General features: G+C 48.7%; 3 protein-coding genes across 4 annotated transcripts in view; 1 reads left to right on the top strand and 2 right to left on the bottom strand.

Moving 5' to 3' along the window:
* Window positions 1-27391, bottom strand: part of ST3GAL4 (ST3 beta-galactoside alpha-2,3-sialyltransferase 4) — a 1214471-nt gene that overhangs the window by 444947 nt on the left and 742133 nt on the right. The gene's annotated exons all lie outside the window — the stretch shown is intronic.
* Window positions 399-1511, top strand: KCNJ1 (potassium inwardly rectifying channel subfamily J member 1). Its single transcript, XM_050323059.1, has one exon. It carries the CDS (start codon window positions 399-401, stop codon window positions 1509-1511), a length of 1113 nt encoding a protein of 370 aa, XP_050179016.1.
* The window catches only part of FLI1 (Fli-1 proto-oncogene, ETS transcription factor), an 84337-nt gene continuing 68166 nt past the window's right edge, over window positions 11221-27391 (bottom strand). For both annotated transcript variants that reach the window (XM_050323049.1, XM_050323050.1), the window contains 3 exons: window positions 16553-16615; window positions 14809-14856; window positions 11221-13822 (listed from right to left, as the gene is read on the bottom strand). In XM_050323049.1, the coding sequence (XP_050179006.1) occupies window positions 13293-13822; window positions 14809-14856; window positions 16553-16615 (641 nt within the window). In that variant the 3' untranslated portion in view covers window positions 11221-13292. The remainder of the gene's footprint in view (window positions 13823-14808; window positions 14857-16552; window positions 16616-27391) is intronic.

Raw genomic sequence — 27391 nt, 5'->3', positions numbered from 1 at the left:
TGCATAAACAGGCCATGATTCATCTGCTAAAAGGCAGGAACACCTCACCCCACCAGTTTTCCCCACAAATGCCCATGATGAAGTTACCTTTTGTCTCTGCTTCCACTTACTCAGCTATGCAGAGGACAACATTAACAGTTGACTGACTCTGAGTTTACTGAGCAAGCCAAAATGATTATTTTTTTGCTGGAATGCTCCTTAGGCAAGGAACTGTTCTTTTCCTCGTGCACTTACCGAAACTTTCCCCCCCAAGTGTGGGAAAATATGCAAATGACACCGCTTTTTCCTAAACGAGCATCTTGAGACTGTGTCAGAATTTCCCTCTTGCCCGCAGGTGCAAATTAAACCTGCGTGTTTGTTGTTTCTCGCTCTCCAGAACAGCGGCAGCAGCAGAGGGAATGTTCAGCTACCTCCGGCAACGCTTCACCAGCCACCTCCGGGAGCGCAGCCGGCGCAGGGCCAGGCTGGTCTCCAAAGATGGGAGGTGTAACATCGAGTTTGGCAATGTGGAGCAGTCCAGGTTTGTCTTTTTGATTGATATATGGACCACCATCCTGGACCTCAGGTGGAGATACAAAATGACTATCTTCATTTCAGCCTTCTTGGGCAGCTGGTTTCTGTTCGGGCTCCTCTGGTACGTGGTGGCCTACATCCACAAAGACCTGCCTGAGTTCAACCCCTCCATAAATCACACCCCCTGCGTGGAGAACATCAACGGCCTCACCTCAGCCTTCCTGTTCTCCCTGGAGACCCAGGTGACCATCGGTTATGGCTTCAGGTGTGTCACGGAGCAATGTGCCACTGCCATCTTCCTGCTCATCTTCCAGTCCATCCTGGGGGTGATCATCAACTCCTTCATGTGTGGGGCCATCTTGGCCAAGATCTCCAGGTCCAAGAACAGGGCCAAGACCATCACCTTCAGCAAGAACGCCGTCATCAGCAAGCGTGGGGGGAAGCTCTGCCTCCTCATTCGGGTGGCCAACCTCAGGAAGAGCCTCCTGATCGGGAGCCACATCTATGGGAAGCTCCTCAAGACCACCATCACCCCAGAAGGAGAGACAATCATTCTGGACCAGGTCAACATAGAGTTCGTAGTCGACGCCGGCAACGAGAATCTCTTCTTCATCTCCCCTCTAACCATTTATCACATCATAGACAAGAACAGCCCCTTCTTCCACATGGCAGCAGAGACCATCCTGCAGCAGGATTTCGAGCTGGTGGTGTTTTTAGACGGCACTGTGGAAGCCACCAGTGCCACCTGCCAGGTGAGGACGTCCTACATCCCCGAGGAGGTGCTCTGGGGCTACCGCTTCGCTCCCATCGTGTCCAAGACCAAAGAAGGGAAGTACAGGGTTGACTTCCAGAACTTCAGCAAGACGGTGGCTGTGGAGACGCCCCACTGTGCCTTCTGCCTCTACAACGAGAAAGAGGCTAAAGCCAAAGAGAAGAAAGGTTATGACAACCCTGGGTTTGTCCTTGAGGTCAGTGAAACCAGCGACACAAAAATGTAGGTCGGGTACTCGTGGGGCTGTCCCTGTCGTCAGAGAGAATTCAGTCTCCAGAGGATTAATGACTTAGTGAAACAAAAGAGAAGCACAGGCTTGTTTTTACTCTGAAACAGCATTTCTTTTCTCAAAAGCCTCAAATCAGAGAGGAGCAGGACACCAGTGATCTCCAGAATGCTATTTAACTGCACTCTATAGGATTTATATTTTTGTACCTGCGGGACATTTTATGAAGCTGCTATGTTGGAATGTCCAACTCAAGTTCCCAGAGGCATGAAAGGGTGTTAAAAATCCTGAAAATATGGAAAGAAGCTTTAGGACATGCTTTAGATGCACAGGAATGAGAACATGAAAAGGGGAGACAGAAAGCAAAGCTGAAGAAACCTGGGGGACTTAGGAGCCAAAACCTCCAAAAAATGTACATTTCTGGTTGCCAAAGTCCTCTGTGAAAACAGACTCTTGGGCATGGGAACACTTGAGCACTTTTGAACATTCTGAAACAATTCCTTCCTTCTTTCTTTGAGGCTGGTACAGCAACAGAAACAGAGCATGAAGGGATGGAACACGCTTAGGAAACCAGGAAAGACAGAGCTGGGGCTGTGCTGCTGCCATCTGGAACTCCAAAATAGGACTTCTCCCCTGTGAAAGCCTTTGATTCCTTTCAGGGGAAAAAAAATAGCCAAGTGGAATTGAAAACTGAAAAGACGAGAAGCAGAGACCCACGATGGGAAGAGGGGAATTTTGCAGCTTATTCCCAACTGTCTCATCCCTCAGATACCCTTCCCTTCCCCAGGAGCTGGATGGCTGTGGAACGAGGAAACATCTGAAGGCAACTGTCCAGCAAGGTGGGGAGATGGAGAACACACTGAGTGCTTCACACCTGGCAGAGAGCACTCCACTGGGAGGAGAGAGGAAATTCCCAGCTCTGGATGTATCCTTCGAAATAATGCCCAAAACAAACACGGATTATCTTTCCCTTTGAAGCACCGAGGTCTTGTTCAAACAAAAACACAGCCCAGGAGCCTCCTACCAACACTTGGCTTCGGATTTAGTCCCAAACCATCCATCTCACCACAGCAAGATGTGCAGCCCTCCAGGAAACACCTTCTGCTTGGTGGGAGCTGAGCAGGGGTGAACATTTTCTGGATATAACTGTTGACATTTAAGTTTCAAATGCAACAAGAAGCTTCAATAACTTTTTGGTGAATTTCTACCCCCCCTCACAACCTTTTTTATTTTCCTCACATGGTTCTGTTGCTGAGAGTTCAAGTGGCAGAGCAAAGGGAGGTTTTTTGGGAGCACTTTCCCTTGATGGAAGTCAGCTCATCTATTTTCAATGCTGTGGTAAAATGGAAATATTGTTAAAGCTGCCAGACTGAGTGGTTTTAAAAGAAGAGGAGAATTAAGCAGGTCAAATGATGGCAAGAGAAAGTTATGCTGCAAATGAACAGTGTGAGTATGGAAATCAAACTCTGGGGACCAGGAGTGTCCAGGTCTCAGTCCCAGTGTAGCATCAACTCCTTTGTTGGTTCAGAACAAATCACTTCATGTATCTCAGATTTACCATCTGTAACACAGGACATAAACACTTACAATGTACAGAGAACAATGGTATGAACAATTATGTCACTAAAGCACTTTAAAAGCCAATTCTCAGCTGTCTCAGTCTTTCCTCTCCTTAAGGCACCACTGTCACACCCTTCTTCACCTCTGGATGGAAAGGTCAGCACTCCAAGTTCTGTCCTCAGCACACATCAGTTACTGAAAGTGCTGCAGGAGGGCCAGAACTGTGGAATATTGAACCACGAGCTGAGACCTCTCAGATTCACACCTATCACCCAATATTTTAACTGTACTGTTTTTGCAGCCTTGCAGACCAACAGTGCCAACTGTAAATGTATTTTTACAGTCCCGGTCACCAGAGTATCTGAGCCCTCCAACCTTAGTGCCCTGCAGATTATCCCCCTGGAGGGGCAATTTTTATCCCCTCAAGCAGACAGTGAGTGATCAGTGGCCATGCACAGAAATCCAGGAGGGAGCAGGGAAGTGAAATGATGTCTCAGGAGTCCCAGGCTCGTCTGAACCAAGAGGCTGCTCAGTCCCTTCCAGAGCTGCTGCTGCATTTCCTTTCTTGGCTTCCTGTGCAGTTCCCTGGGTGTGATTTCCCCAGAAGGCAGCACAGGCAGAAGTCAAGGCTTACAAGCTACACCTCTTAGCCCAAGATGCACCAAAGTGCCCTTAAAAGAAATACCTTCACTGGACAAAAATAGCAAGACAAAGGGTCTATTTGAAGTGTCAAACCCAGCTATGCAATGGGGAGCCAGGGAAGATTCCAGATTTAAGGAAAGCTGGTTTGGGATGTTAGTGCTAGTGGGAAAAATAAATCAAGGTGTATCCAGTGCCTGTCCAGGAGGTGGTGTGCACCCTCCAAAGTTTAGAGAGTCCCTAAAAAATGCACTTTCAGGCAGTGCCCTTGGAAAGCCATTTCAAAATCCTAAACCTCAACGCTCTTCACGACCCAAATATTGGACCTTTTGCCCTGTGTCTACAGCACAGGCACGAGGAGGTGCTGTTCCATTTTCAGAAGTTTGGAGTGCTGCCACAACTCCAACAGAAGCTGCTGGATGACCCTGCAGGGATGGATACCTGTTGTTCCCTCTCCTGGCAGCCCCACCCGCCTCAGAGGCAGCAAGGGAGGGGTGATGGTGTTCTTTTCTGTGTTTTGGGGTTATAGGAGGGTCTGGCCACTGCAGGATCAGGAGATACAAAGGGGATGTATCCAAAGCTGATGGCTTGCTTAGAGCGGGCTCATACTGGGACTTACTGGGAATCCTGGCCTGGACCCCTCCTCCCTGAGCCTCCCGCTGATTGTCACCTCAGGAAGCCCTGCCAGCCCCGAGCAGGCAGGAGATAGAGCTGCAGCAGGGCCAGCACAGCACAACAATGAGTGGAATTTCCTCTTTCTGTCCAGGGAGAGCTGTTTGTCAGCGCAGAGATAAAGCCCAGGCCGGGGAAGGGTTATCGGAGACAGGCGGCACACGGGGCCGGGCGGGACGGGCTCCACGGGGACTCTATTTTGGGGGCTGTCACCCCCACTGCCATTAAAAGCAAGTTCAGTTAAGAGGATGAAAATAAATTTAATCTTGCTGAGCAGAAGTGGCTGGAGGGAACCACAGGCCCGATACTGGAAAAGAAAGGCTGGTTCCTTCACCCCCCACCCGTGACAGGGTTTCGCTTTTCCAGCTCTGCTTGGGGCTCAGGGTTCTCCTCTCCCTGGATGGGATGAGAGACAGATGGGTTTGTCTGCCCATCCTGCCATTAGTCCTTCCACAGAGTGGAACACAGAATCCCAGGATATTCCCAGTTGGAAGGCACCCACGAGGATCATCGAGTGCCACCCCTGGCCCTGCACAGGCCCATCCCTAGGATGCTGGGGAGGCAACAGCCTGGTCCAAACCCTCCAAAGGTCTGGAGAGAAAGTGCTGCTCCTCCAGGAGAGGAAATCACACCACGTACTTGCTGCTGGATTGAGGATTGAGGCCTGAGGGATTTTGCTGTGAAAGCCAAGCAGCCAGGCTTGGGAATAACGTGTCTGCACTGAACTTAATTTATCTTCTCATTTCACAAACAACATGTTTCTTCTACTGTATTTATTTTAAACATTCATTCAAGCTGTGCATAATATTTCAATCATTTTGAAATAGATTTACCCTCCTGCTGGCAAATGAATAAGGCATCCTGCTGACTGCTGGAGAAAGGGCCATGAATTAAAATAACTGCTTTTAGTTAAACTGACATATGCTGGGTACTGTCTCCACACACACTCTGGTAGTAAGTGGTGAAAAGAGACCCCTAAATAATAATAATAATAATAATAATAATAGAAATAACAATAACAACAAATTCTGGCACACTGTTTAGATGCTTATCCTGACTTGCACTGCTGGAATGTGGCACATCACTGCTAATGCACTCCCAGAGGCTACCTGGATAACTCCTGCCCGTACCCAATTCCTTGGAAACTCTGCTGCTCACCCAGAAACAAGTGACCAGTGAGAGCAGCCGAGGTGTCACATCCCCTTCCCTCTCCCGTGCTTACAATCATGGGGATTCCAATGGGAACAGCCTTTATTTCCCTTTCATTTTGCCCCCTCAACCCACCCCTGCCCTGAACCACCATCCTGGGGGTGGCCCAGTTCCTGTTCCCCACATAGGAGAAACCACAGCACAGCACCAGGAATGGGAGCAGAGGGGGAAGCTGAGCAAGTTCCTGAATCTGTGCTCCTTGTGCAGCCCTCTGACAGCACCATCCCTGGCCCTAAATTGCATTTAACCCTGTGATGGTGCCACTGGAAGGCCAAATTCTCTCCAAGGCTGCTTGAATACACACCAAAAAAATACTTCCTGAGGTCAAGTTGACATTCCTGTGGTGGGAGCATCTGCCTGGGGAGACTTGCACTTGAACAAGCTCATGCTGCACAAGACAGGCATGAATTGCCCCTGCTCAGAGGAGGTGGCCAAGCAAGGGGAGGCTGGAGATGGGGAACTTTGTGGCTCTGTTTTACATTGCAGTCAAATTTAAGCACAGAAAGCATTGAGGGGCAGAGGAGGGGCAGGACTGAGCTCTGCTCTGGGGGGACCAGGGAATGGCTGAGGCTGTGCCAGGGCAGGCTCAGGGTGGATCTCAGGGAAAGGTTCTTCCCCCAGAGGGTGGTTGGCACTGAACAGGCTCCCCAGGGCAGTGGGCACAGCCCCAAGGCTGCCAGAGCTGCAGGAGGGTTTGGATGATCCTCTGGGGCACAGGGGGTGACTCTTGGGGATGGGCCTGTGCAGGGCTGAGGGTTGGACTGGATGGTCCTTGTGGGTCCCTTCCAGCTCAGCACGTTCTGGGATTCTGTGAGTCCTGGGTGGGCACATCCCAAGGCAGCAGTGCTGGGACTGCTGGGACAGCCCAGCACGGGGGCAGGTTGGGATGCTGGGGACCACGAGGAAAGCTGGGGGACCATCAGGGATGCTGCGAGAGGGAAGGAGCGATCCCGGAGGTTGCTTTCTGTGCTGCTGCCACAGGATGGCACCGCTCACCTGCGAATCAGCCGCTCCGGGCTCGGCGCAGCCCGAATTCCACGGCAACCTTGAAAGGCGAAGCAGGAATTTATTGGGACTGTTCCTTATTTTATGACACGGAGTTCAATGCATTTAGTGACTTGTTTTTGGCACGGGCTGTGCAAGCTGGATATATTTAGCCCCTTCACAGAAGTGTTGGGAGACTTAATTCGCTGCAGTGAACTCGGAGGTGATGTGTAAGTGGAGGGCTGGGGCTGTAAAATTCGGGCTGCAGCAGCACCTAAAACAGAGTCTGCGGTGGGAGGTGGATTAGGAAAGGCAAGGCTGCGTCTGGAGAGACCCATATTCCACCTGGAATTCTGCTCTGTGACTTCGGAGCAGTCAGTCCCTGCTCCCTGCTCTGTGACTCAGTTTCCCCAGCTGTTAAAAACCAACACCACGGTGGTTCTGGGTTAATAGTTGGATTGAATCATCTTGGAGCTCTTTTCCAACCTTGGTTATTCTGCAGTTTTACCACTGGCCACCCCAGGAAGGGCCCAATCATTGCTCTGGGGTAGTTTTGCAGCAGTGCCCAAAGTGCCCGTGCTTTGGGAGTGCCCCAGCACAGGACAGAGCTGGCACACAGCAAGGAGTCCCCACCACCCTGGCAGTGTCTGGAGAGCCATCACATCCCTTGAGATGGTTCTGGGAGCCCTGATCACCTCCCTCAGTGCTGCAGTGCCAGGAGATCCAACAACATCTCTATGGAGCATGGTATGGTTTGGGTTGGGAGGGACCTTAAAGCTGATCCCATTCCATGCCATGGGCAGGGGCAGCCTCCACCAGACCACCCCCACTCCTCCCTACCCCAAACAGAGAAGGATGCTGCTCCCCAAATTCCCACAGCAAGGTCAGGATGCTGGTACCCTTGTGTCCACAGAGCTTGGAGGGGCTGGCTGGGGGTTTCAGGGAGCTGCTTAAGGGACATTTTAAACCCTCCACAACAACATCTACCCCAGACTGAACCTCCTCTTATTTAACTTAACACTTCAATATACTATTTTAATGTATATGTATATGTAAAATATAGAATCATAGAGTGGTTTGGGTGGGAAGGGATTTAAAGCCCATCTCATTCCACCCCCTGCCATGGGCAGGGACACCTCCCACTATCCCAGGTTACTCCAAGCCCTGTCCAACCTTGCCTTGGACACTTCCAGGACAGGAGACTCCTCTGGTGTGTGCACAGGGTCTGTCTTTACAGCAGGGAGGGTGAAGTGCATCCAACATCAGACCTTACAGCTCCAGGAGACAGAAAGTCAAGGAAAAGCCAAAGCAAATACCAAGTTTGCAGCAGTTCCTGGAAAGGAAGAAGCAGCTCTTGTGGTGAAATCGCTGAGCACCAAATTGCAGAGTCCCTGGTGTTCATCCTCCTGTAGCAACTGCAGCTTGGAATAAAAAGAGCTGGATTTTTCCTAGGATCTCTAACTCTCTTCTGATACAACAGAAGAATCTGAGCTTTATGCACAAGGGTTTCTACCTCTGGAGAGGAAAGATTCATAACACACAACCTAAATTAAGTGTTGCCACTCCTCACATGGCCTTAACCAGAGGTCTCAAATCTTTTCCAACATGACAGAAAAGTCTGAGCTTCATTTGCAATGAGTTCTGCTTTCCCAGATGAAAATTGTCATGTGTGTGTTATGCTGGGTGTTGTACACAAATATACAAATAGGGTCTTTAGAGTGAATTTATAAACCCCAACCCCTCCATGTGCCTCCAGACTGCAGCTCTAATTAACACCAACTGCAGCAACACTCGGTTTGATGTGGGAGGCTTTGTCAGGCTGAAATCACAAACTAATTTCACTGAAGTTATTAAAAATACTGGACCAGCACAGCAAAGCAGCCTGTAAAAACTCTATTGTTGTAATAGGATAATAAAGTGAAGCTGGGTCCCTTAACCCAGAGCTTACAGATTGATGGCTCTTTCCTTGTGACAGAGAGGTGGGAAACAGCAGCTGGTTCACCCCTGCTTTTACTGCAGAGCTTCAGGCACAGCCATTTACTGTCATGGATGTGTGTGAAATACTGCTGGGCAGGTCCAGCTTCCCATTAAATATTTGCACCAAGAGAAGTTATGGCACATTTCCCCCCTAATTAATGTCTCATTAGGGCTGGATTGCACTTGTTGGGTACTAGGATGAGAAATGGCTTTCTCTTTGCTAAGGGAAAGGCTCAGCACAGGGAAATCCCTCTGCCTTGGGATAGTATTTGGAACCTGTGGTTGTTTGGGATTGAAATACAATATTTAGGTGTATAAAGCAGGAGGTCACTTGTGTGTAAAGGGGGTCGATTCTTTGGAATGGAATAGGAAAGGGAATAGAATAGAATAGAATAGAATAGAATAGAATAGAATAGAATAGAATAGAATAGAATAGAATAGGAGTAGAAGAGAATAGGAGTAGAAGAGAATAGAATGGATGGGACTGATCTCAGGTGTCTGACTTTAGAAGGATTTATCATCTCCTGGTTTAGAGCATCTACCAAGTGCTTAAGCTGCGAGGTCCAGACTCTCAGCAGTGGGGATAAAACCTTCTTCAAAATACAGTTCAAAGCAGGTTCTAAACCTGCTGGCTGTAACCAAGCAGTAGAAGTGCCCTCTTGTTGTCCCTTTCCTGCTCCACACACTGAGGCAGGTGCATCCCAAAGAGAGGGAACCAGCCCACAGATCCCAGCTAAGGGAGCTGGATCTCTGGGCCTGTGAAACCATCACTGATTCTGCTTGATGTACAAGCTGCAGGATCTATTTTATAGAAGGTGGAATGTCAACATTATTGTGGTTTGGCACGTTTGAGCCAGATCCCATTCAGTGCTTGAGCTTGGGGATAGGACAGAGATCCTGGGGAATACCAGATCACTGGGAATTAACAGCCAAATCACCCCTGATTGCAGTGGGAGCTGGGTTTCCTGGTGAGCTCTGAATCCTGAACTTCGACGCAGAGAAGATTTTCTGCTGTCCCTGTTGACTCACAGCTCACAACCATGTGATCCCAACCATCTGTTTGGTAAACTTTCTGATTTAAGCTTGAAATACTCGAATTCCATCTGCCTTGTCCCTCTGGGAAAAGCAAAAAGTAGCTTTAGTGCTGTCCAGTTCCTTGTTTTGTTTTCTCTCAGTGTGCCCCAGGAACTTGGGGTGGCAGGAGAGATCCTCCAGTTATCACCCCTGGAACCTCCAGGCTGGCAAAGTCAGGCTGATTTTGGGGGTACAAATGGCCTGTTCCAATCTCTGTGTTGTTACTTGTTTTTGAGGGATGTAAATTATCAAGATTTATGGAAATGCTATGAAAGATACCTGGGAAGCACCCCAGTGGTCTGAGGTTGTCTGGCACTGTGGTGTGAGATCTCTAGGGGAGCACAGCCTGCAGTGGGAGGCAGGATCTGTCTGAAGCTAAATATTAGCAAATACTAACAAATATTAATATCTAAAGCTAAATATTAGCAAATACTAGCAAAGATTAAAATCAGACAGTTCCCTGAAGAGAAGGTGAAGGAGACAGAGGGAACATGAGCTGTGATGCTGCTGATCCCCTTCTGTCAGTCTGGGCTCCTTTAAGATGTTAGGCAGCCAGAAACAGATACTTTTCAAATTGTTATTTTCAACATTTTTTTTCATCAAGGTTCCCACTGGCCAAATTTTCCTATCAGGGCCATCTTTGCACTCTGATGACCTCCAGACTCTGCCTTCAGACATTTCTGTGCAATCTCATCTCCTGATTTTCCTATTACTGGCAGGAGGGCAGGCACAAGCATTAAAATAACCCACTGGTGATGGGCAGCCAGAATTCATCTCGAGAGTGCTGAGGTGAAAAACAATGGAGATAAACACCAAACCACTCGCTCTTGGGGCTGAACTGAGCAACAAAAAGGCTGGAATGCACAGAGGGAGCAGCTCTGTGCTGGTTGGAGCTGCTCTTTTTCAGAGTTAATCACGTCATTGCTCAGCAACAAAGGGCTGCTGGAGGAAGGAAACATCATGCTCGTGCAGCCCCGGGTTCCTGAGGGTTTATCAAACCTGCAGCGAGATCCTGATATCTCTCAGGACCACCGTGTGCCTGCAGGAAGTGCCTGGGCCTGACCTTTATCCACCACCAGAAGATTCCTCGGCGGGGCTTTGTTTTCGCAGCCTCCACCTCAGGAACGCTTTGGCTCTCCCTGGGGACTTGGGATTAAGTGGGAAGCACGAGCAGGGGGCAGGATGGTCCCACACGGACCAGCATGTCCTGGCACCGGGATGCCACCCCTGGCACACGGGAACGGGGGCTGCTCCTGGCTCTGCCACAGCCTCGTGCCAAACACTTCCCTGAGCCTGGGCTGCTCCTCCACTTTCTCTCCCCATGGATAAAAGCTGGGATTTAAACACCTCAATAAGTAAATCAGGTCTAATCCACACTGGCCCCACAGACACTGGTCTTCTGGAATGAGTGGTCAACACTAATACTATAAATACTATAACTAATGCTATAAAAATGTACAACTAATATTATAAATATACTTTTTAGTGATAAGGAATGCTTTGTTTTCCTTTTTTAGCTAAATTCAATATCAAGTTCATGCTTCACCTTCAGGTGTCAGAGGGGGGGAGGGAGACAGTGGGACAATGTGATGCCTTAGAGAAGAAAACGACCATTTATTTTGTCACTTTGTTTGGGTTTTTTTTACATCATCTTCTTCATACAACTGTTTCATTGTAACATTAATACATTTTTTTAAAAAAAACCACCAAGATAGCTTGCAAAATTATATATATTTTAATATCCAAAAAAGTACATTGCATATATATAGTAGCAAAAGCCCCATTTCCATGGGTAATTTCTTCAAATACTTCAATTTTGCGATTATTGCAGTAATGTTACTTATAAACACCCCGAGAGCACTAAGACCTAAAGGGATTAGCTTGATCTTCTTTTTCCACTCTGTTAAATAATGGCATCAGTGCTTCTGTTTAAAGTTCTGAGCAGACTCCAGAGCTCTGGGTTCACACTCTCCTGCAATCGGATGCACATGGACCAGACCTTGCCCCCACGCAGAGCCCCAGAGGTTGTGTCTAGACTAGATTAGATAGTTGTGATCCTGTTAATTGGTTACCAGTTAATACAAGTCATTAAATGGGTTCTACATGTAAATCTCCCCCCAACATCTGTTCTAAAACCCAAACATTTGTGGTTCACCCTCTGTTTATGGCACCAAACCATCAAATTAACACGTGCAAAACTGGAGATGGCTGACAACGTGGGAATGTTTCAAATTCCAAGGAAAACCCCCCACAGGAGGCATCAAAGAGAGAGGTGGTTGATAATGTTATCGATGAAGTGGTTAAGGTCTCCCCAAAGTTAAAGGTTTTGGTGAAAAACGATCACAAAATATTTAAATAGTTCCTTTAAAATGTTGTGCATGTTTTCAATCAGCGTCAATGCAAACATGTGAGCGAAGTGGAGTTAATTTGCAAACAACTACAACAGATTAATACAAGAAAATACTCTACTCTAGACCAACCCAGGGCGATCTGGAAGGTTTCTGGCAACTTTGGGGTCAATTATGGATCCAATTGCAGGACCAAGGCTATTTCCAACAGATACATTACTCGTGTCTTATTTTTTATTTCTTTTTTTTTTTAGCAAAAAGTACAAAGTTACAGCCCAAATGTACAGATTGAAAAGATGTACAAATTACATTAAAACAAAAAACAAAAAAAATCCCAAAAAAACAAACCGAGCTGGTAGTAAAAAAAAACCAAAAAAACAAACAAACCTGCATTTGTGACCGAGGTCAACTCGTTTTTATTTACTCTTTCTTTTTAAAACTGTGAGATATAGGGAAAAATAACTCTGCATAATTTATACAGTAATTCACCTTGATTTGTTGACCCTTTGGATGACGGTCTGACAAACGCACAGCGTTCGCGAATCGCTACATCGAGAGGCCCCTCGGGCTCTGGCACAGCCCAGGGACCTGCTGTCATTTATTTCACTTCATTCTGCTTTCAAGGAATGCCTGTGCTCGACACTACGTCACGTTTTGTTCTGGTTTCTGGTGTTTCTGGAGTTGAGGCACAGTCTAATGGAGTTGTACACACTAGAAAAGTTCCTTCAATGCCCTTTACTTCTTAAAATATACACGTACATATATATATATGAATATATATATATATATTTAATTTCCAGTTGGGTGAAAAACAAAAAAAATCCTTCATCTGCCTTAAAGCTAAGATTCCAGTTGTGGTCCCCTGCAGCCCAATGTCCTCCACTTAATGGTCAAATTGCCTACATGCTCCACAGTGAGAGAAAACCCCAGGTGGTCATCCTTTCCTACGACCCACTGGTGGATCTGTGTCTTGTCAAGAGCCTTTGAATCCTTGAAAATTTCTCTAAGAATCGTTCCAGGTTACTGGTGGACAATCTTCATCGTCACTTCCTACAGAGGACACAAGCATCAAACCCCAAGGAAATGCAGAGTACTGGCCCACAGAAGCATCTCTCCATCTCTCTCAGTTCAAGACACAAGAGGCAAAGTTACAAAACTGAAAGGTTTGGTCCAGCAATAACCAATATCCAGTTTTAATTCTTCCCCGCAAAGGCCACAATTATCTATTAAGGGTCCGCCCAAAAAAACCCCATAAAAATCCCAGAAGTAAAGAAAAAGTCCAGCCAAACTCCTGAAGGCCCCGTGGAGCTACAAGCACTTAGTAATAGCTGCCCAAGTGAGGCGTTACGTGGGCGTTGGGGTGGCGGGGGACGTTGGGGTTGGGGTAAATGCTTCCTGCAGGGGAGGTCCAATAGGGTGAGGCCGCCCCGAAGAAACTGGATGACGTGACGGGCATGGAGGAAGGGTGCGGGGGCACAAAGTTCACCTTCTGCTGGTGGGCGTGGTACGATGGCACGTAGGAGAGATCCGACGGGTACTTGTACATGGACGACTCGGTGGGGTGAGGCTGGAGGGCCTGGGCGATGCCGTGAAAGTCAAATTTGTAGGCATACCTCTTGCCGTGCACCTTGGTCATAATGTTCTTGTCGTAGTAGTAGCGCAGGGCCCGGCTCAGCTTGTCGTAGTTCATGTTGGGCTTGCTCTTGCGCTCGCCCCAGCGCCGCGCCACCTCGTCGGGGTCCGTCATCTTGAACTCCCCGTTGGTGCCCTCCCACGTGATGCAGCTGGCGTTGGAACTGTCCGACAGCAGCTCCAGGAGGAACTGCCACAGCTGGATCTGCCCGCTCCCTGCGACACACGGCCAGGGGAGGAAGGGAAATGACACGCTGCTTCCTGCCCCCCGGGCGCGCACAAAGGCAGGAAACAGAAGGGCTATCTCGCTCTTTGCTGGGAACGGCTCCTCCGGGCCCTCGGAAGGGCTCGCGTAGGGATGGATAAACTGTTCCCAGCAAACAAGTTAGTCAGCCCTTTGTTCTGCTCCTGGGTTTGGGGTCAGATTAGATTTCATAATGGGCCGCCTTTGGCCTTAAAATCTTCGGGGCTATTCATAAACAGGGTTTTTCCTGAGCACGCTGTGCTGTGGAGCTTTTCGCTGACTGCTTAACAGGGACATTGCAGCTCGGCACTGCTCACTGTTTGCCGTGGATGTTGTTTTGGATACCTCCAGTTTTCTTTCCAGTTGGTGACCTGAGTTACACAAGATCATTTCTTCCCCAGAGAAGATGTCCCCTGGTTTTACTCGCTGTGGTTATGCAAGTCAAGAGCGTTTTGAGGATGTTTTCTTACAAACATTCCTTGTGTTTCAGTTTGGTCAGTTCAAGCAAGATTTACTCCAGGTCTCATTCCCCAAGCTCAAGGATTATTTCCTGCCCATAACATGCTAGGGACAGTTACTTTACAGAGAATTTCAGAGATAGTTTGTGCCTTCATTCATCACATCCACAGCAGACAGTGAAAAATTAACCTGTACTGCAAATCTGAGAGACCAGTACTTAAGTCCCCTATAGAACTCTATTTAAGGAATGCTGGGTTTGGATAAGAACAATTCAGGGGGGCAATTTTGTCCTGACACAGATGATGTTGCACCACTTTCCTCACTTTTCTGTAAGGATTTTTGCAAAAAAGCCTTGTGAGGGCACAGTTACTGAGCTCCGTGGCTCTCACAGCTCACCCCAACTAGAGGAACAGCAGCTGCTGATCCATCCTGGAGCAGCAGATCAGCAGGAAATTTGCCCCCTTTGATGATGAGGGGCTGAAAGGCAAAATGAACTCACCTGGATTGGCAAGACGGCTACTGGTGGGCCCCAGGACTTGATAGGGATCTAAAAAAACACCCAGCAAACTTACTTTAAAATATGTATCATCAAAAAGAAACAACAGTTCATTATGTTTATTCCAGAAACCAAATTTTCATTTTCTTTCTTGACTCTTTCAGGGCCTGGAACAGACCCCACGTGCTCCTTCCTTCTTGCTTGCTTTCTTTCTCAGCAAACAACCACCAGCTATTTCTGGAATCCAAAATGGCACAGTGTTTGTGGCACTTGCCTCAGCCTCCCCTGCCTTCCCAGTCTGTAATCCCTTTGGACATACCCTGCTGTCAGCTAGAAAACATGACATGGGGGGAAAAAACCTCAGTGGGATAGTAGAAAATAACAAATCAGGATTAAATACATTTCTCCCAATAAAAGGAGCTGGGCAGCAGATGAGATCCTCAGATTCACTTGCTAGCTGCTGAGCTTGCTGCCCTCTGAGGTCCATGGAATATTCCCCCCAACTCTCCCTTTCTGAAGCAAACAGAGCATTAGACAAATGGGAGTACCAGGAGTTTGTCACTGGCTCCAACGAGGCTGAGTGTTTCTTGAAAACCCCACAAAGTATTTATTAGGAGTGAATTCCTTCCCTTTTTGTGGGGCCTCCTCAGCCTTAATCTCTACACTTCTCCTTTGCCTCTCTCTGGTTTTGGTGATTTGGATCTGCAGCATTTGCTGGTGGATTGAATCGATGCCAAAAGAACCAACCCCGTGAAATAAAAAAGGGGGATAGAAAGCAGCTGTGCAGAGCAGGGGAGGTGGTGTTTAGCCTTTCAAAGGCCCTTGGGGGGAGCAGCAGGAAACTCCAGTGCTTGCTGCCCAACAGGGTCTGCTGATCTCCTTTGGTTTGGGATGGTTTGGGGCCGGGAAAGCCCCGGTGGTTCTGCCTGGAGGCACTTCCATGGACACGGCTGTGCCTGAGGTGAGGAGGGAACGGGCTGGCACAGCCCCACCCCTGCTCCACAGCCTTGGGATGAGCCAAGGTGAGGAGCCACACGTGACTGGGATGGCACAAGGATGTTCCTTTGGCATGGGGAAGGACAGAGCAGCAAACCAGAAACCCTTTGGAACAGTCGCTGTCCCCTCTGAGTCACTGCCGTGAGACCTCCCTGGGAGGCTCTGCCAGCTTGTCACAGTCACAGAATATCCTGAGCTGGAAGGGACCCACAAGGATCATCCAGTCCAACCCTCAGCCCTGCACAGGCCCAGCCCCAAGAGTCACCCCCTGTGTCCCAGAGGATCATCCAAACCCTCCTGCAGCTCTGGCAGCCTTGGGGCTGTGCCCACTGCCCTGGGGAGCCTGTTCAGTGCCAACCACCCTCTGGGGGAAGAACCTTTCCCTGAGATCCACCCTGAGCCTGCCCTGACACAGCTCCAGCCATTCCCTGGGTGCTGTCCCTGGTCCCCCCAGAGCAGAGCTCAGTCCTGCCCCTCCTCTGCCCCTGCCCAGGCAGTTGGAACTGCAGGGAGGTCTCCCCTCAGTCTCCTCTGCTTCAGCTGAACACACCAAGTGCCCTCAGTGTCCTCACACGGCTTCAAACCAAGGCCCTTCCCCACCTTCATTGCCTCCTTTGGACCCTCTCGTAGAGCTTTAGATCCTTCTTATATTTTAGTGTCCAAATCCATGGCTGGTGCTGCCTCTGACACGTTTATCCACCCCACGTGGGACCAATCCAGGTGCTCCAGCAGGGGCAGAGCCAACACTCACCTGGCTGTGGCCGCTGCTGCTCCGTTGTCTTGTTCACATTTTGTGTCCCTGCGACAGGAGGGCCTGGGGAGACAGAGAAAGAGCTTGTTTGTACCAGAACAGAAGGGGAGGAACGGACAGAGGACAGGCAAGTACAAGATATATCAAGCAGGAATAATACTGACTGGGAGGGAAAAGTTTCCTAAGCCTAAGGGTTGATATTTTTAAAATCACACTGTAAAGTTTAGAGATTTCACTAGGAATTAAAAATTTCACTGTAAAATGAAAATGCACAGATGAGGCAAGAAAAATATTATTATTAAAGATATTTATATATACATTTATAAATTATTATTATTATTATTGATATTTATTAATATCCTAAAGATGAAGTGAGACAAGGAAAATACTTTATTAACTTTCTGTCATTGCAACTTAACTTCCATTCTTTTAATTTCCATTCTCTAGTTTGCATCCATGTTGGGAGCAGAAAACTGGATTATTTTGAAACGTGTAAATTCTGACCTCCTTCCATGTTGGAACATTTTTCCACGTTTTTTGTAAATGCAAGTTCTTTTCCTCTCTGGAGAGTTGTAAGAAACTCTCAGATCTGCCCAAATTGTCCATGTCTGTCCCTAAAAACATCCCACCACAATGTAGGTGGGTGGTAACACGAGGTCTGTACACAGGATTTGCTCCTGGTCCCTTTGTCAAATCCTGCAAATATCAGAGGTTCCTGCTCTCATCTTTAATACACGATTCAGTAATAAAAATATCGGTGTCTGTTTCTATTTCTCTCCATAACATAATTCCAGCTCTTATCTTACTGACTGTCCCTGAATTTTCCACCTTTCTGATGCTCCCAGCACAAGCCATCCATGCCCATCTTCTCCCACAGTCTCATTTTGATCTTCCATTGCACAATTTGTGATCCCCGTTGGGACAACTTACTTTTGGAGAGGCCAGAACTCATCTTAATGCCCCATCCTGCCCTCCTGACTGCAGGGGAGGGATCTACTGACCAAAGGGCTTGACAGAGGGCTTGAAATCAACTTTTCCTAGAAAAACCTTGCAAGAATCTGGCTCGGTATCGTGGTCCCAGCTGGCTTGGAATCACGTAGGTCTGTATTTTTATCTCTCTCTTATCTCCTCTGCTCCCCTGGGCCCCTCACAAAGACAATGGGGTGTAAATAGGGATGTAAACACAGGTGGGACTGTTTGGGAAGTTCTTGAGCCTGGTCTTGAAGTCCAGTCATGGCACCCAATGGAATTTAGAGTGTGACTGATCTGGTCCAAAAGCAGATCCCCTTTCTTTTATCCCAAGATTCAGGACACCAGGGGCAGAAAAGGAGGATGAAATGAACTTTTTCTGTTACTTCATTAAAAAGACCCAAACGGGGATTTTCAATCCAGGCAGGCTGAGGACTCGAGGCACAATAAGGAGGTTATTTTAAGGAGGGGGCAAAGGGGGAAAAGCGTCCTGCCAAGTGACATTCCAACTGCCCCTCTGCCCGTGCCGTGCCCATCAGCTGCACTGCTCCCTGTGGATCCATCCCAGGGCACAGCAGGACTGCACAGCTCCCTGTGGATCCATCCCAGGCACTTGCACATTCCTGCCGGCGCTGGGAAAGCCACTGCAGCTTTGAAATTACAGCCCTCTGGTTATTGGCATGGAAAGGAAAACACAGAGGGAAGGGGAGGGGAGGGAGGGGGACAAAGAGGAGGAGGGAAGAGAGGGCAGTGGGGGAAAAACAGAGCTCGTGTAATCTGCCTGGTTTTATTTTTGTTTAAAATATTTGGTTTTTTCCCTTTTTTTTTTTTTTTTTGAAGAAACCACAAACCCCACTGCAAATAGATCAGACTGAAAAACAAACCGCTACGGTTTCAGCCGGGGACAAAGAGTGGGATGGGACGGCCCGGGAGGAGGGAGGGGACAGCCCCAGCCACGCTGTCCCAGAAGGGAGTCCTGCTCCCAGAAGGGTTCCCTGTCCCCAGAAGTGATCCCTGTCCCCTCTCCCGTGGCCAGACAAGGCTCAGCAGGGTTGGGCACTGGTTTGCAGCCTGGTGCTTCCAGGAACTTTATCCCAAGCTCAGTCCTCAGCTTGTCCCTGCTGTAAACAAGGTACTGCTTGCCCTGGTGGCATTTTTCTGGCTGGAAAAGTGTCCTGACTCCATCCCAGTGAGCCAGAGCTCTATCAGGGACTGAAATCAGGAGAGCAGGCTGAAGCCTTTTCCCATGTCCTCCCTGCAGCCAAGCTCTGACTTTCATTTGTCCCCTGGGATATCATTCTGAATGATTACAACTAGAACTATTAGAGAGAGGCTTTGGGAAATATTTGGAAAAGCCATGAGTTCTGCATTGAGAAAGGCAAAACCTTCAGAAATGTCCACTGGTTTAGATGCTAATGTACCTTTTGGTTAATTCAGCTCTAATGTAATGTTAATGGAAGCGTCACATGGTGATCTTGGGAAAAAGCAAGGTGGAAATTCATTTTGCAACAGGAAAAGTCCTTTTCAAATAGGGAGAAAAGTTTCTTTGCGAAAAGCAGCAGAACTCATTGAAAATGTTCCGTTTTCTCTGATTTTTTAGGGGTCAGGTCATAGACTCAAGTGAATCAACTCCCACAAAGGGGTGGGTTGATTCAGTCACTGGTGTGTTTTGAGTAAATAAATAGGCATCATCTGGAGAGATTGATCCTCTTCCTCCAGGGGGAGAAACCTTGTCCCAGAGGAGGAGCCTGCTTTGCTCACAGTGCCCCAGAAAGAGGGTTTTAGCCCATAAGTGACACTATTACAGATGTGCTGACTGGATTCCTATGGCTGGGCAGGATCAAGGCTCGGTTCAAGTTTGGCTAAGCCCGATCCAAGCTGTCGTTCCAAACCTCTCTGAATGGGTTTCCCTGTAGCCTGGAGTTTTAGGATGTAAAATGTCAGCTTGGAAGTGCCAATGTGACTCAGCCCAGGTGGACTGAGATGAGTTCCTTTGCCTTAGTTCTCCCTGTATAACACAGATTATGGAGTAAAGTCTGGGAATATATTGTGTTTAGGATGAGACTGAGCTCTGAGCACGACTTTGCCCTGGTGAGAAGGGTTAAATACAATAATCAGCCACACAGACACTGCTGCTGAAGCAACGTGTGCACTCAGCTACTGCAAATTCCCAACTCTTTCTCTCCCTCTCAAAAATAATAGTCCAAATCCACTAAGCTATTTTTGTTTCACAAGAATCTGTGCAACGTGAAAGAACCACCCCAGCCCTCCCAGCTTCCAGGCCCAGACTCTGAAAAGCTGAACGTGTTCAAAGCAAAATGGAAAAGGCAGAGCCAGGGAACACATCCAGAGACTCGGGTTCCTGCAAAAACACAGCATTCCCAGGACCTGACGCCCAGTGGCTCGAAGAGATCCTACAGAACTCCAGCCAGACAGTGACAGGGAGCCTTATCTGTCAGCAAAAACCACTTGGATTTTACACCAAAACTTGCCATGTGATGGAAATTCAATTAAAAGACTTGGGCTGACGTTCTCTCCTGGTGTAAATCAGCAAACAGCAACGGTGGAGTTGGGGGCAAATTTATACCAGCAAAGGATCAGGTCCCCCATGTCTGGTTTAGACTTGAAAGGCCCCGTGGAACAACAGTCCAATGACAAATGTGTGTTCAATACAAAATGGAATTAAAGAGCAGAAAATAAATCATAGATGCTTTCAAGAAGTGTCACTGTGCAGCTGTCTGGTTTATGTCCAGCAGTTCCCCAGCATGAATGCAGACTCTATTATGGGGAAGGTAAAGGATATTAATAATGCTTTGCACTTTCACAGCACCTTTCAACTGAGGATCTCGCAGCTTTGCAAACATTCGCACTCACAGCGCGCCTGGGAGGGAGCTTAAATATCATTTTATTTATTTGCACGCATAAAGACCCTTTCCTCGGGCTTTAGCTGCCTTTTCCAGATAAGCTGACTTTCCCAGAAACCAGGCTGTGTGGAGCAGACTGTAGCACTGATCTCTGGACCTTTCTAGCCTTGGTCTCTGTGTTCTCACCCCAAATCTCCCTCAGCTTCTGCCTCTCCACCCCCTGTGCCATTTGGAAGTTTTCATCTTCTGCTGAGCAACTCCCCTGTCAAAGTCCAGTGATTCCTCTGGGATGAGGTGCAAATCAGAAGGAACAGTGGTGAGACAGCCTGCCAGGCTCTGCAGAAGGCTGAGAAAAGGCTTAAAACGTGGCAAAATCAGCAAGGCCAAGCCTGGGCATCAGGCAGGGGGTCCTGCAAAGCTCAGGAGATGAGTTCCATCACCCAAAGCTCTGCAATTCCCTCTTGTCAGATTGTTTGGTGCAACAGAGGAAGGGCTTGATGTGCAGAAGGAATTGAGTGTGTCCCAGGAATCCCAGGGCTGAGAGAGGGCTCTGGAGAGGGAGAGGGGCTGCCCACTGTGCCATGTGGAGCGTGCAGGAGGGGTGGCACTGAGATGGGAAGAGAAGGGAGCTCCAAACCCCAGCCCACCTTTCCAGCCACCCCCTGTCCCAGCTGGAGCTGTGCCCCCTCTGCCTGCTCCCCAGAGCTCTGGGGCAGATTTAATCTAAACATGACTGATAGGTACTCTAGGGGCAGATGGACAGACACAGAGACTCCCTTCCTTAGGAAACCAGGCTTAAAATCCCCCAGTGGGTTCCACCCCACAATCCCAAATCCCCAGCAGTCCTTTCAGCCTGAATGCAGTCCCGTGAGCAAGGCATGAGGGAAGGCTGTGCTTCAGATATGATGTATTGGGGAGCAAACCCTCTCCTGATAAGCTTTAAAAAGTTCTGAAAAATTAAAAACAATCCCCGGTGCTTTATAAATCTGGGAGCCTGGGACAGAGTGGGGATTTCAGCTGAACAATAGGCTCACAGTCCCTGTGCTTCCTGAGCTGCTGGGAAGTGCTGACAGCCCCTTCATCCTGCTCTCTCCAGAGGAGCTCTTTCAGTCAAACCACATTCAGGCACTATTTTGTGCTACCAGCCCTGATAAGGCTTTTCTTGTCCTGGGAATATCCTCATTTTTCAGGCCTTTTTGTTCTAGGATGGATACAGTGGGGCTGGGTCATTTATGGACTAAATTCTTTGGGGGCACCGTTGGGGAATCTTATTTAGAATGTTGTCCATCCTGGCAAGCAAGGCTGGGAAGGAACACCATGGCATGTTCTGCATGTTCATGGCATCACTGGCAGCAGTGGCAGCTCTTTTCCAGGCAGGCACTGGCTGCTTTGGGAACTGCTGGGGTTCACTGTCAGTGTCCAGAGTGACTGGTCTGAACATCAGGGTTTTTCTGCAGTCAGGTTTTGGAGATGTCTGGAGAAACACACGTGCAGGAAACTTGGGAGGATCTGGATTCCCCAGCACAGCAGGTGCTGAGCAGTAGAGCCCACAAATCTCTGCCTGCTGGAGCTGGTAGTTCCAAAGATATTTGGGAGCTGAAGGATGGAAAGTGGTTTGTCCTAAGTCATGGAGACAGAGGGAAGAACCAGGTATCCTGGGGGATCCAGATTTAGGATTAATTGAAGTGGTCAGCTGGGCAAGTACTTTTTAGGGGAGAAGGAAAGGAGGGCACAGAACCTCACAAATCTTCTCCCTGAATGAGGAGCATGGAGAATCCTGTGGATCTCACAGCCTGCTTCAAATTCACAGCCTTCTTCCCCTTCTCCTTGCTTCACTGAAACCTGTAAGGCCAAGTCCTGCCTGGAAACGCAGTGCCTGTGCTGCCAACCCAAACCAGGCAGGTTATTCTGGAACAGCTCCTCCTGCATTTCTGAGCCCTGGGATTCCCATGCAGGCAGGACACAGGCTGGTTTTTGCAAGGAGTCCTTCAGCTTCAGAAAGGATCCTGGCCTGGTGGCTGGAATTTAGATTAGCTGCTCTAAATGTGTCAGCAAGGTGTGCCCAGTGCTGTGTGTGCAGCCCTCACACTCCTCACTTCGCCTCCTGCAGATCCCACTGGAGGAGTGGGGTTGTGTTTAGAGCCAGCTGGAGGGGAGAAACCCAGGCTGTGGCTTTGTGGAGGGGGGCAAGGAAGTCAAAAATACCCCCAGCTCCTCCTAGAAACATCAGATGGCTTGTTTGAGGTGATGGCAGCAGACACAGAAGCTGAGGAGCCCGTAAGGTCCCTGCGAGGCTCACTCTGGCTCCGTGGGCACGCTGGAACTGCTCCACACACACGGGGAAAACCCACAGTGCCAGCAGCCAGAGACCTGTGGAGATACAGCTGTTCTGTGAAGGCTCTGGGCTGTCAGCTGTCTGTGGGCTGGGGAGGGATGGTGGGACCAGGCTTGGAGCAGAGCAGGGTGTGAGGAGTCCTCCGGCCTTTCCCAGTGGCCACACGAGGTGGTTGGTGCAAGTCTCCCAACTTCCCACCACCTTTAGCCCAGGCACAAGTGATGTGTGTGTCCAACAGCGAGGCCTCAAAATCTCACAGCATCATTTGTTCTGCTTTTCTGCTTTTCTATTTACTGTTTCTGCTAATTAAAACCATTAGCATGTGTGCCATGCCATGCTGTTTGTCATTCAGTGTTACTGTGACTGTTCTCCTGAGACTTTCCAGTGCCTTCAAGCACCAAACTCATTCATTTCTCCTCCAAGACACATTATCCTGCTCCTTGAGCTGAAGAATCACCAGGACAGGGATTGTAATTAAGTAATTCTAAGTCTCTCCACTAAGAGGAAACAACTCACTGAGCACAGACTAATTTCAAAATAACTTCTCTTTCATATTATCAGGCTATTTGATTATTTCACAGTTAAAAAAATATTATCTAGACGTCTTTTGCATCCTTTACATCTGTGTGGATTAACAGTTGGACTCAGTGATCTCAGAGGTTTTTTCTAACCTGAAGGATTCTGTGATTCTCTGGTCTCTCTGTTGTTATTAACCTGGTTAACAGTCCAGGCTTGGAACAGCACTGGGGTTTGACCTGAAGTCAACTCAAACCAAGAGAGAGAACTGGATTTACATAAGACATCTGCTGCAGAGCATGGATATGAAGAACAGATTTAACTTGGGAATGTCTGAAAGTAGCTGAGAGCCCAGTTATGAATTGCTGTCCTTATGGAAATACAGAGCAGAGCAATCAAACATTTCTGATTTAACTCCTGTTTGAAATACAGTGATGGATTAAGCCCCTGTGGCTGAAGCCCACTTATTTCCAGCATCAGACAGGATCTGGAGCTTAACACAGCGTATGAAAAGAACTGGGATTCAGGATTCCTGTCCCTGGAAGTGCCCAAGGCCAGGCTGGATGGGGCTTGGAGCAACCTGGGCTAGTGGAAGGTGTCCCTGCTCGGGGCAGGGTGTGGAATGAGCTGAGCTTTAAGGTCCCTTCCAAACCAACCCATTGTGTGATTCTGTGGTCTGTGATTCCCAAAGGGACTCGCTCAGCTGGCACAGGCAGGGCATGCTCAGGGCAGGCCCTTCTGAGCTGGGTGACCTCTCTGACATCAAACTCGGGGGGCAGGGACACGAAGGAGCCCTCACACAGCACAGCTCCCAGCCTGGAGCTCTGCTCCCCCACTCCAAACCCTGCAGTCACTCCCTGTTTGCTTTGAGCCAGAGGCGACAGCCCCCAGTCGTGACTGTGGCTGGAAAAACATCCCCGAGCTCTGCAGAGCTGCAACTTCCTGATCCAGGCTGAGCTGCCCCTGCAACGCTCACAAAGACACATTATGAAGAAAAGGAGGAAGCAATGAGGGGCTTTTTTTCTTTTCCTCTTGTTGTTGCTTTTTTTAATATCAGCAGCAGAAATCCCAACGCGCAGCGCACAAAGACTGAAGGACGTGTCCTAAGAATCCCTCCCAGAGCCAGTTTGGAAAAGCAGATGCTTCCCAGCCAAGATCCGTGTTGCTGAGCTGCTCAGGGCTGCAGCCACAGCCACGTGTGCCAGGCTGAGCAATGGCACAGGCACACAGGTCCTGAAGGATGTGTTCCTGAGCATCCCCTGGACACCTACAGGATCATCCATGAGCGTGCAGAAATGTGCCAACAGCACCAGGGATGTTTTCCCCCCAGCACTCGGGGTAAAACCAAGCCAACCAAGCCATTAACGTGCTCAAGAGTTTGCCCTCGTTGAAAAATGCACAAATGCAGAAGTAAAAAAAAGCCCTCATCTTCACGGAGCAAAAAGCCAGAGACAGCACACATGAGAGAAAAGGGAAGAGACACATGCACAGACATCGCATTTTTACAGCGTTTGCCCATTTAACTCATTAGCAGGGAGCAAATTTTATCAGGAAACAAATTTACCCTTGTCTCAGGGAACAGCCAAGGTGCTTCCAAGAGCTTTTGCCACAGAGGCTGAACCCCAGCAAATGTGTGACCCCCCCTCCCTCCCCAAAACATGTGCAAAAACACTGCTTGCAGTGCACCCCAGGCCGAAAAAATAATAGCTCTTTTGCTGGGAGAAAAGGAAGGATAATGGTTACTTAGAAAGTGCTCCAGACAAGCTGTCAGGTTGAATTCAGAGAACTGGAGTCTACTCTGGGACAGCGCTGGCTCGGGGTGATCCCTTGTGAGTTGGGTTTCCTGCCTGCTACAGCTTAAAGACAACGATTCTTTGTTTCCAGTTTTTCTGGTGAAAAAACACACGCCTGCCTCCGAAGAGGGTCAGGGAGAAAGCAGACAAAACACTAACTCTGGAATTTCAAAGGAAAACAATTAAAAAAAAAAAAAAAAAGAAAGTATAAAAAGAAAAATCCGAGCGCGCCTGCTACTGTCTCTCCTGGAATCATAAATCCCTGCTCTGGCCACACAGTGGAAATAAAAGAAGCACTAAAAAAGCCTCCCCTTTTTTTCTGCTGCGGAGCTAAAAATGGGATATTTCATCACCATGCGCACAAATATCATCGAGAAATGTTTTAGCAAGTCCAGACAATTGGGAGGGCACAGACTGCGACTGCTTTTTCTCTGACACCACTGAAGCCGGAGGGTTTAGAACCTTTGCTGTGAGAAGGGGCTGCACTGACACACTCAAAGGAGAGTTTACTGAAACTGGTCGATATTTTTCACGTGACAACCTTTTCAGACCTGAAAAATGGCCTTTCCAGGAGAGGGATTTTACGCAGGAATTTGAGGGTGTTTTCCTGTGGGAACTGCGCTCGTACAACCACCCTGCCTGCGCTCTCTGCCCCCCTCTCTCCAGCCCCCCCAACTTTTGAACTTGTCACCCCAAATTGTCACCGAATTTCATGGGTTTTGAAGAGTTCCTGCCAATCTGAAGGAAGCTGTGGGGAAAGAGGAGGAGGCAGCTGCATAGACTGATGTTTTGTGAGGTACCAGAGAATTGGGGTGAGAGAGATTTCATTGATGCTCCAACAGCAGGAAACTCTTCCTTAGGGGCTCACAATGAAATGGGTACAAACCCACAGGAACCCACACTGGGTGAATTCCAGGGCTCACTGGTTGATTTATTTTCTTAAATTTGCCAACAACCCAACAAATCATACAAGCAGACACACTTCACACCCAAACCTCCTTATTGTTCACACAACCACCTCTAAAATCTGAACATAAACACGAGATGGCCGCAGACTTAAACCTTTGAAATTCGTCCCCTCCATCCAGATTCGTGGATTCACAGAGAGATTTCTTCCCTCTTTGAAAACGCAGGTGGCACATCCATTTTTCCCTGTGCTCTGCTTGAATTTGGGTTGGATTTATGAGACTTTGGGCTAGTGCTGGTTTACCACTGACCTCAGCCAGCTCCAGGAGGCTCAGGGGGGACCTTCTCACTCTCTACACTCCCTGACAGGAGGAGGGGGGCAAAGGGGGTCGGGCTCTGCTCCCAGGGAACGAGGGACAGGACCAGAGGAAGTGGCCTCGAGCTGTGCCAGGGGAGGTTCAGGTTGGACATCAGGAGGAATTTCAACACCAAAAGGGTTGTTAAACATTGGCAGGGGCTGCCCAGGGAGGTTTGGAGTCCCCATCCCTGCCCACACCCCCCCACCAGGCACTCCCACAGGCCTGTTTGGACACAAGGAACTTGACACATCAACAACTCCACGATGCTGCCTCGCTGCAGAGGGCTCTGCCCTGCCTGGGTTTGAGACATTGAGACATTAAACACGGGAATTACACAGAGCCCGATGCTCTCAAAAGCAAGCACAGACCTCCAAAATGTGCTGGAGGGAGGCCAGAGTGCTCAGAGCCACCTGGGACACAGCCCTGTGGCCTCTGAATGGTGGTGTGTGTGAATATACTTTCCATCTCCCTACAGGGACCTGCTGAAATGACACCATTCTGCAGGAGAGCAATTCAAAGCCTCCCTGGACTCACAGATAACGTGGGCTCAGATTCCTGTCCCCTGTCTGCAGTACCTACAGTAGGTCACTCATTGCTCCAAACAGGCATGGAAAATGAAACAGCCCCTCTCTCCCGCTGGGGAGCTGGGAAGGGGACACAAATCTTTCCACATTTCCCAGAAAACTGCTCTCTGGCCAAAAAACCCCGGTGATTTTCATTAGGGCAATTTATTTCTCGCAGGCAGCTGAAGACAATTTGTCCCAATGACGCTAAATACCATCCCTTTGGAGTGTTTATGAGGCTGAGAGGAGAGGAAGCTCAGGCAACAAGAGCCCTTTGAACAGCACGAGGGCTGTACCTGGCTGATCTGAGAGCAAAGCTCAGCTGCCTCGTGCCCCAGCCCAGGAAGTTTCTGGAAGCAGTTTCTGGAGGCAGTTTAGCTCCCCCAAAGCAGTGCTGCAGGTCCTGGCACTGCAGAGGAGAAGTGAGAGGGCAGAAAATAGAAGGGGAAAAAGGGAGTCAAGTCTGCAGTTGCAACCAGCCAAGGCAGCTCTGTGTGCAGAGCCAGCCCTGGGGACACGGGCCAAGGGCTCCTG

Source organism: Myiozetetes cayanensis, unplaced genomic scaffold, assembly GCF_022539395.1.
Source record: "Myiozetetes cayanensis isolate MyiCay16 unplaced genomic scaffold, myiCay2020 scf29, whole genome shotgun sequence".
Lineage (NCBI taxonomy): Eukaryota > Metazoa > Chordata > Aves > Passeriformes > Tyrannidae > Myiozetetes > Myiozetetes cayanensis.
Note: the sequence above shows the minus strand (reverse complement) of the source record. Positions and strands in the feature narration are given on the sequence as shown.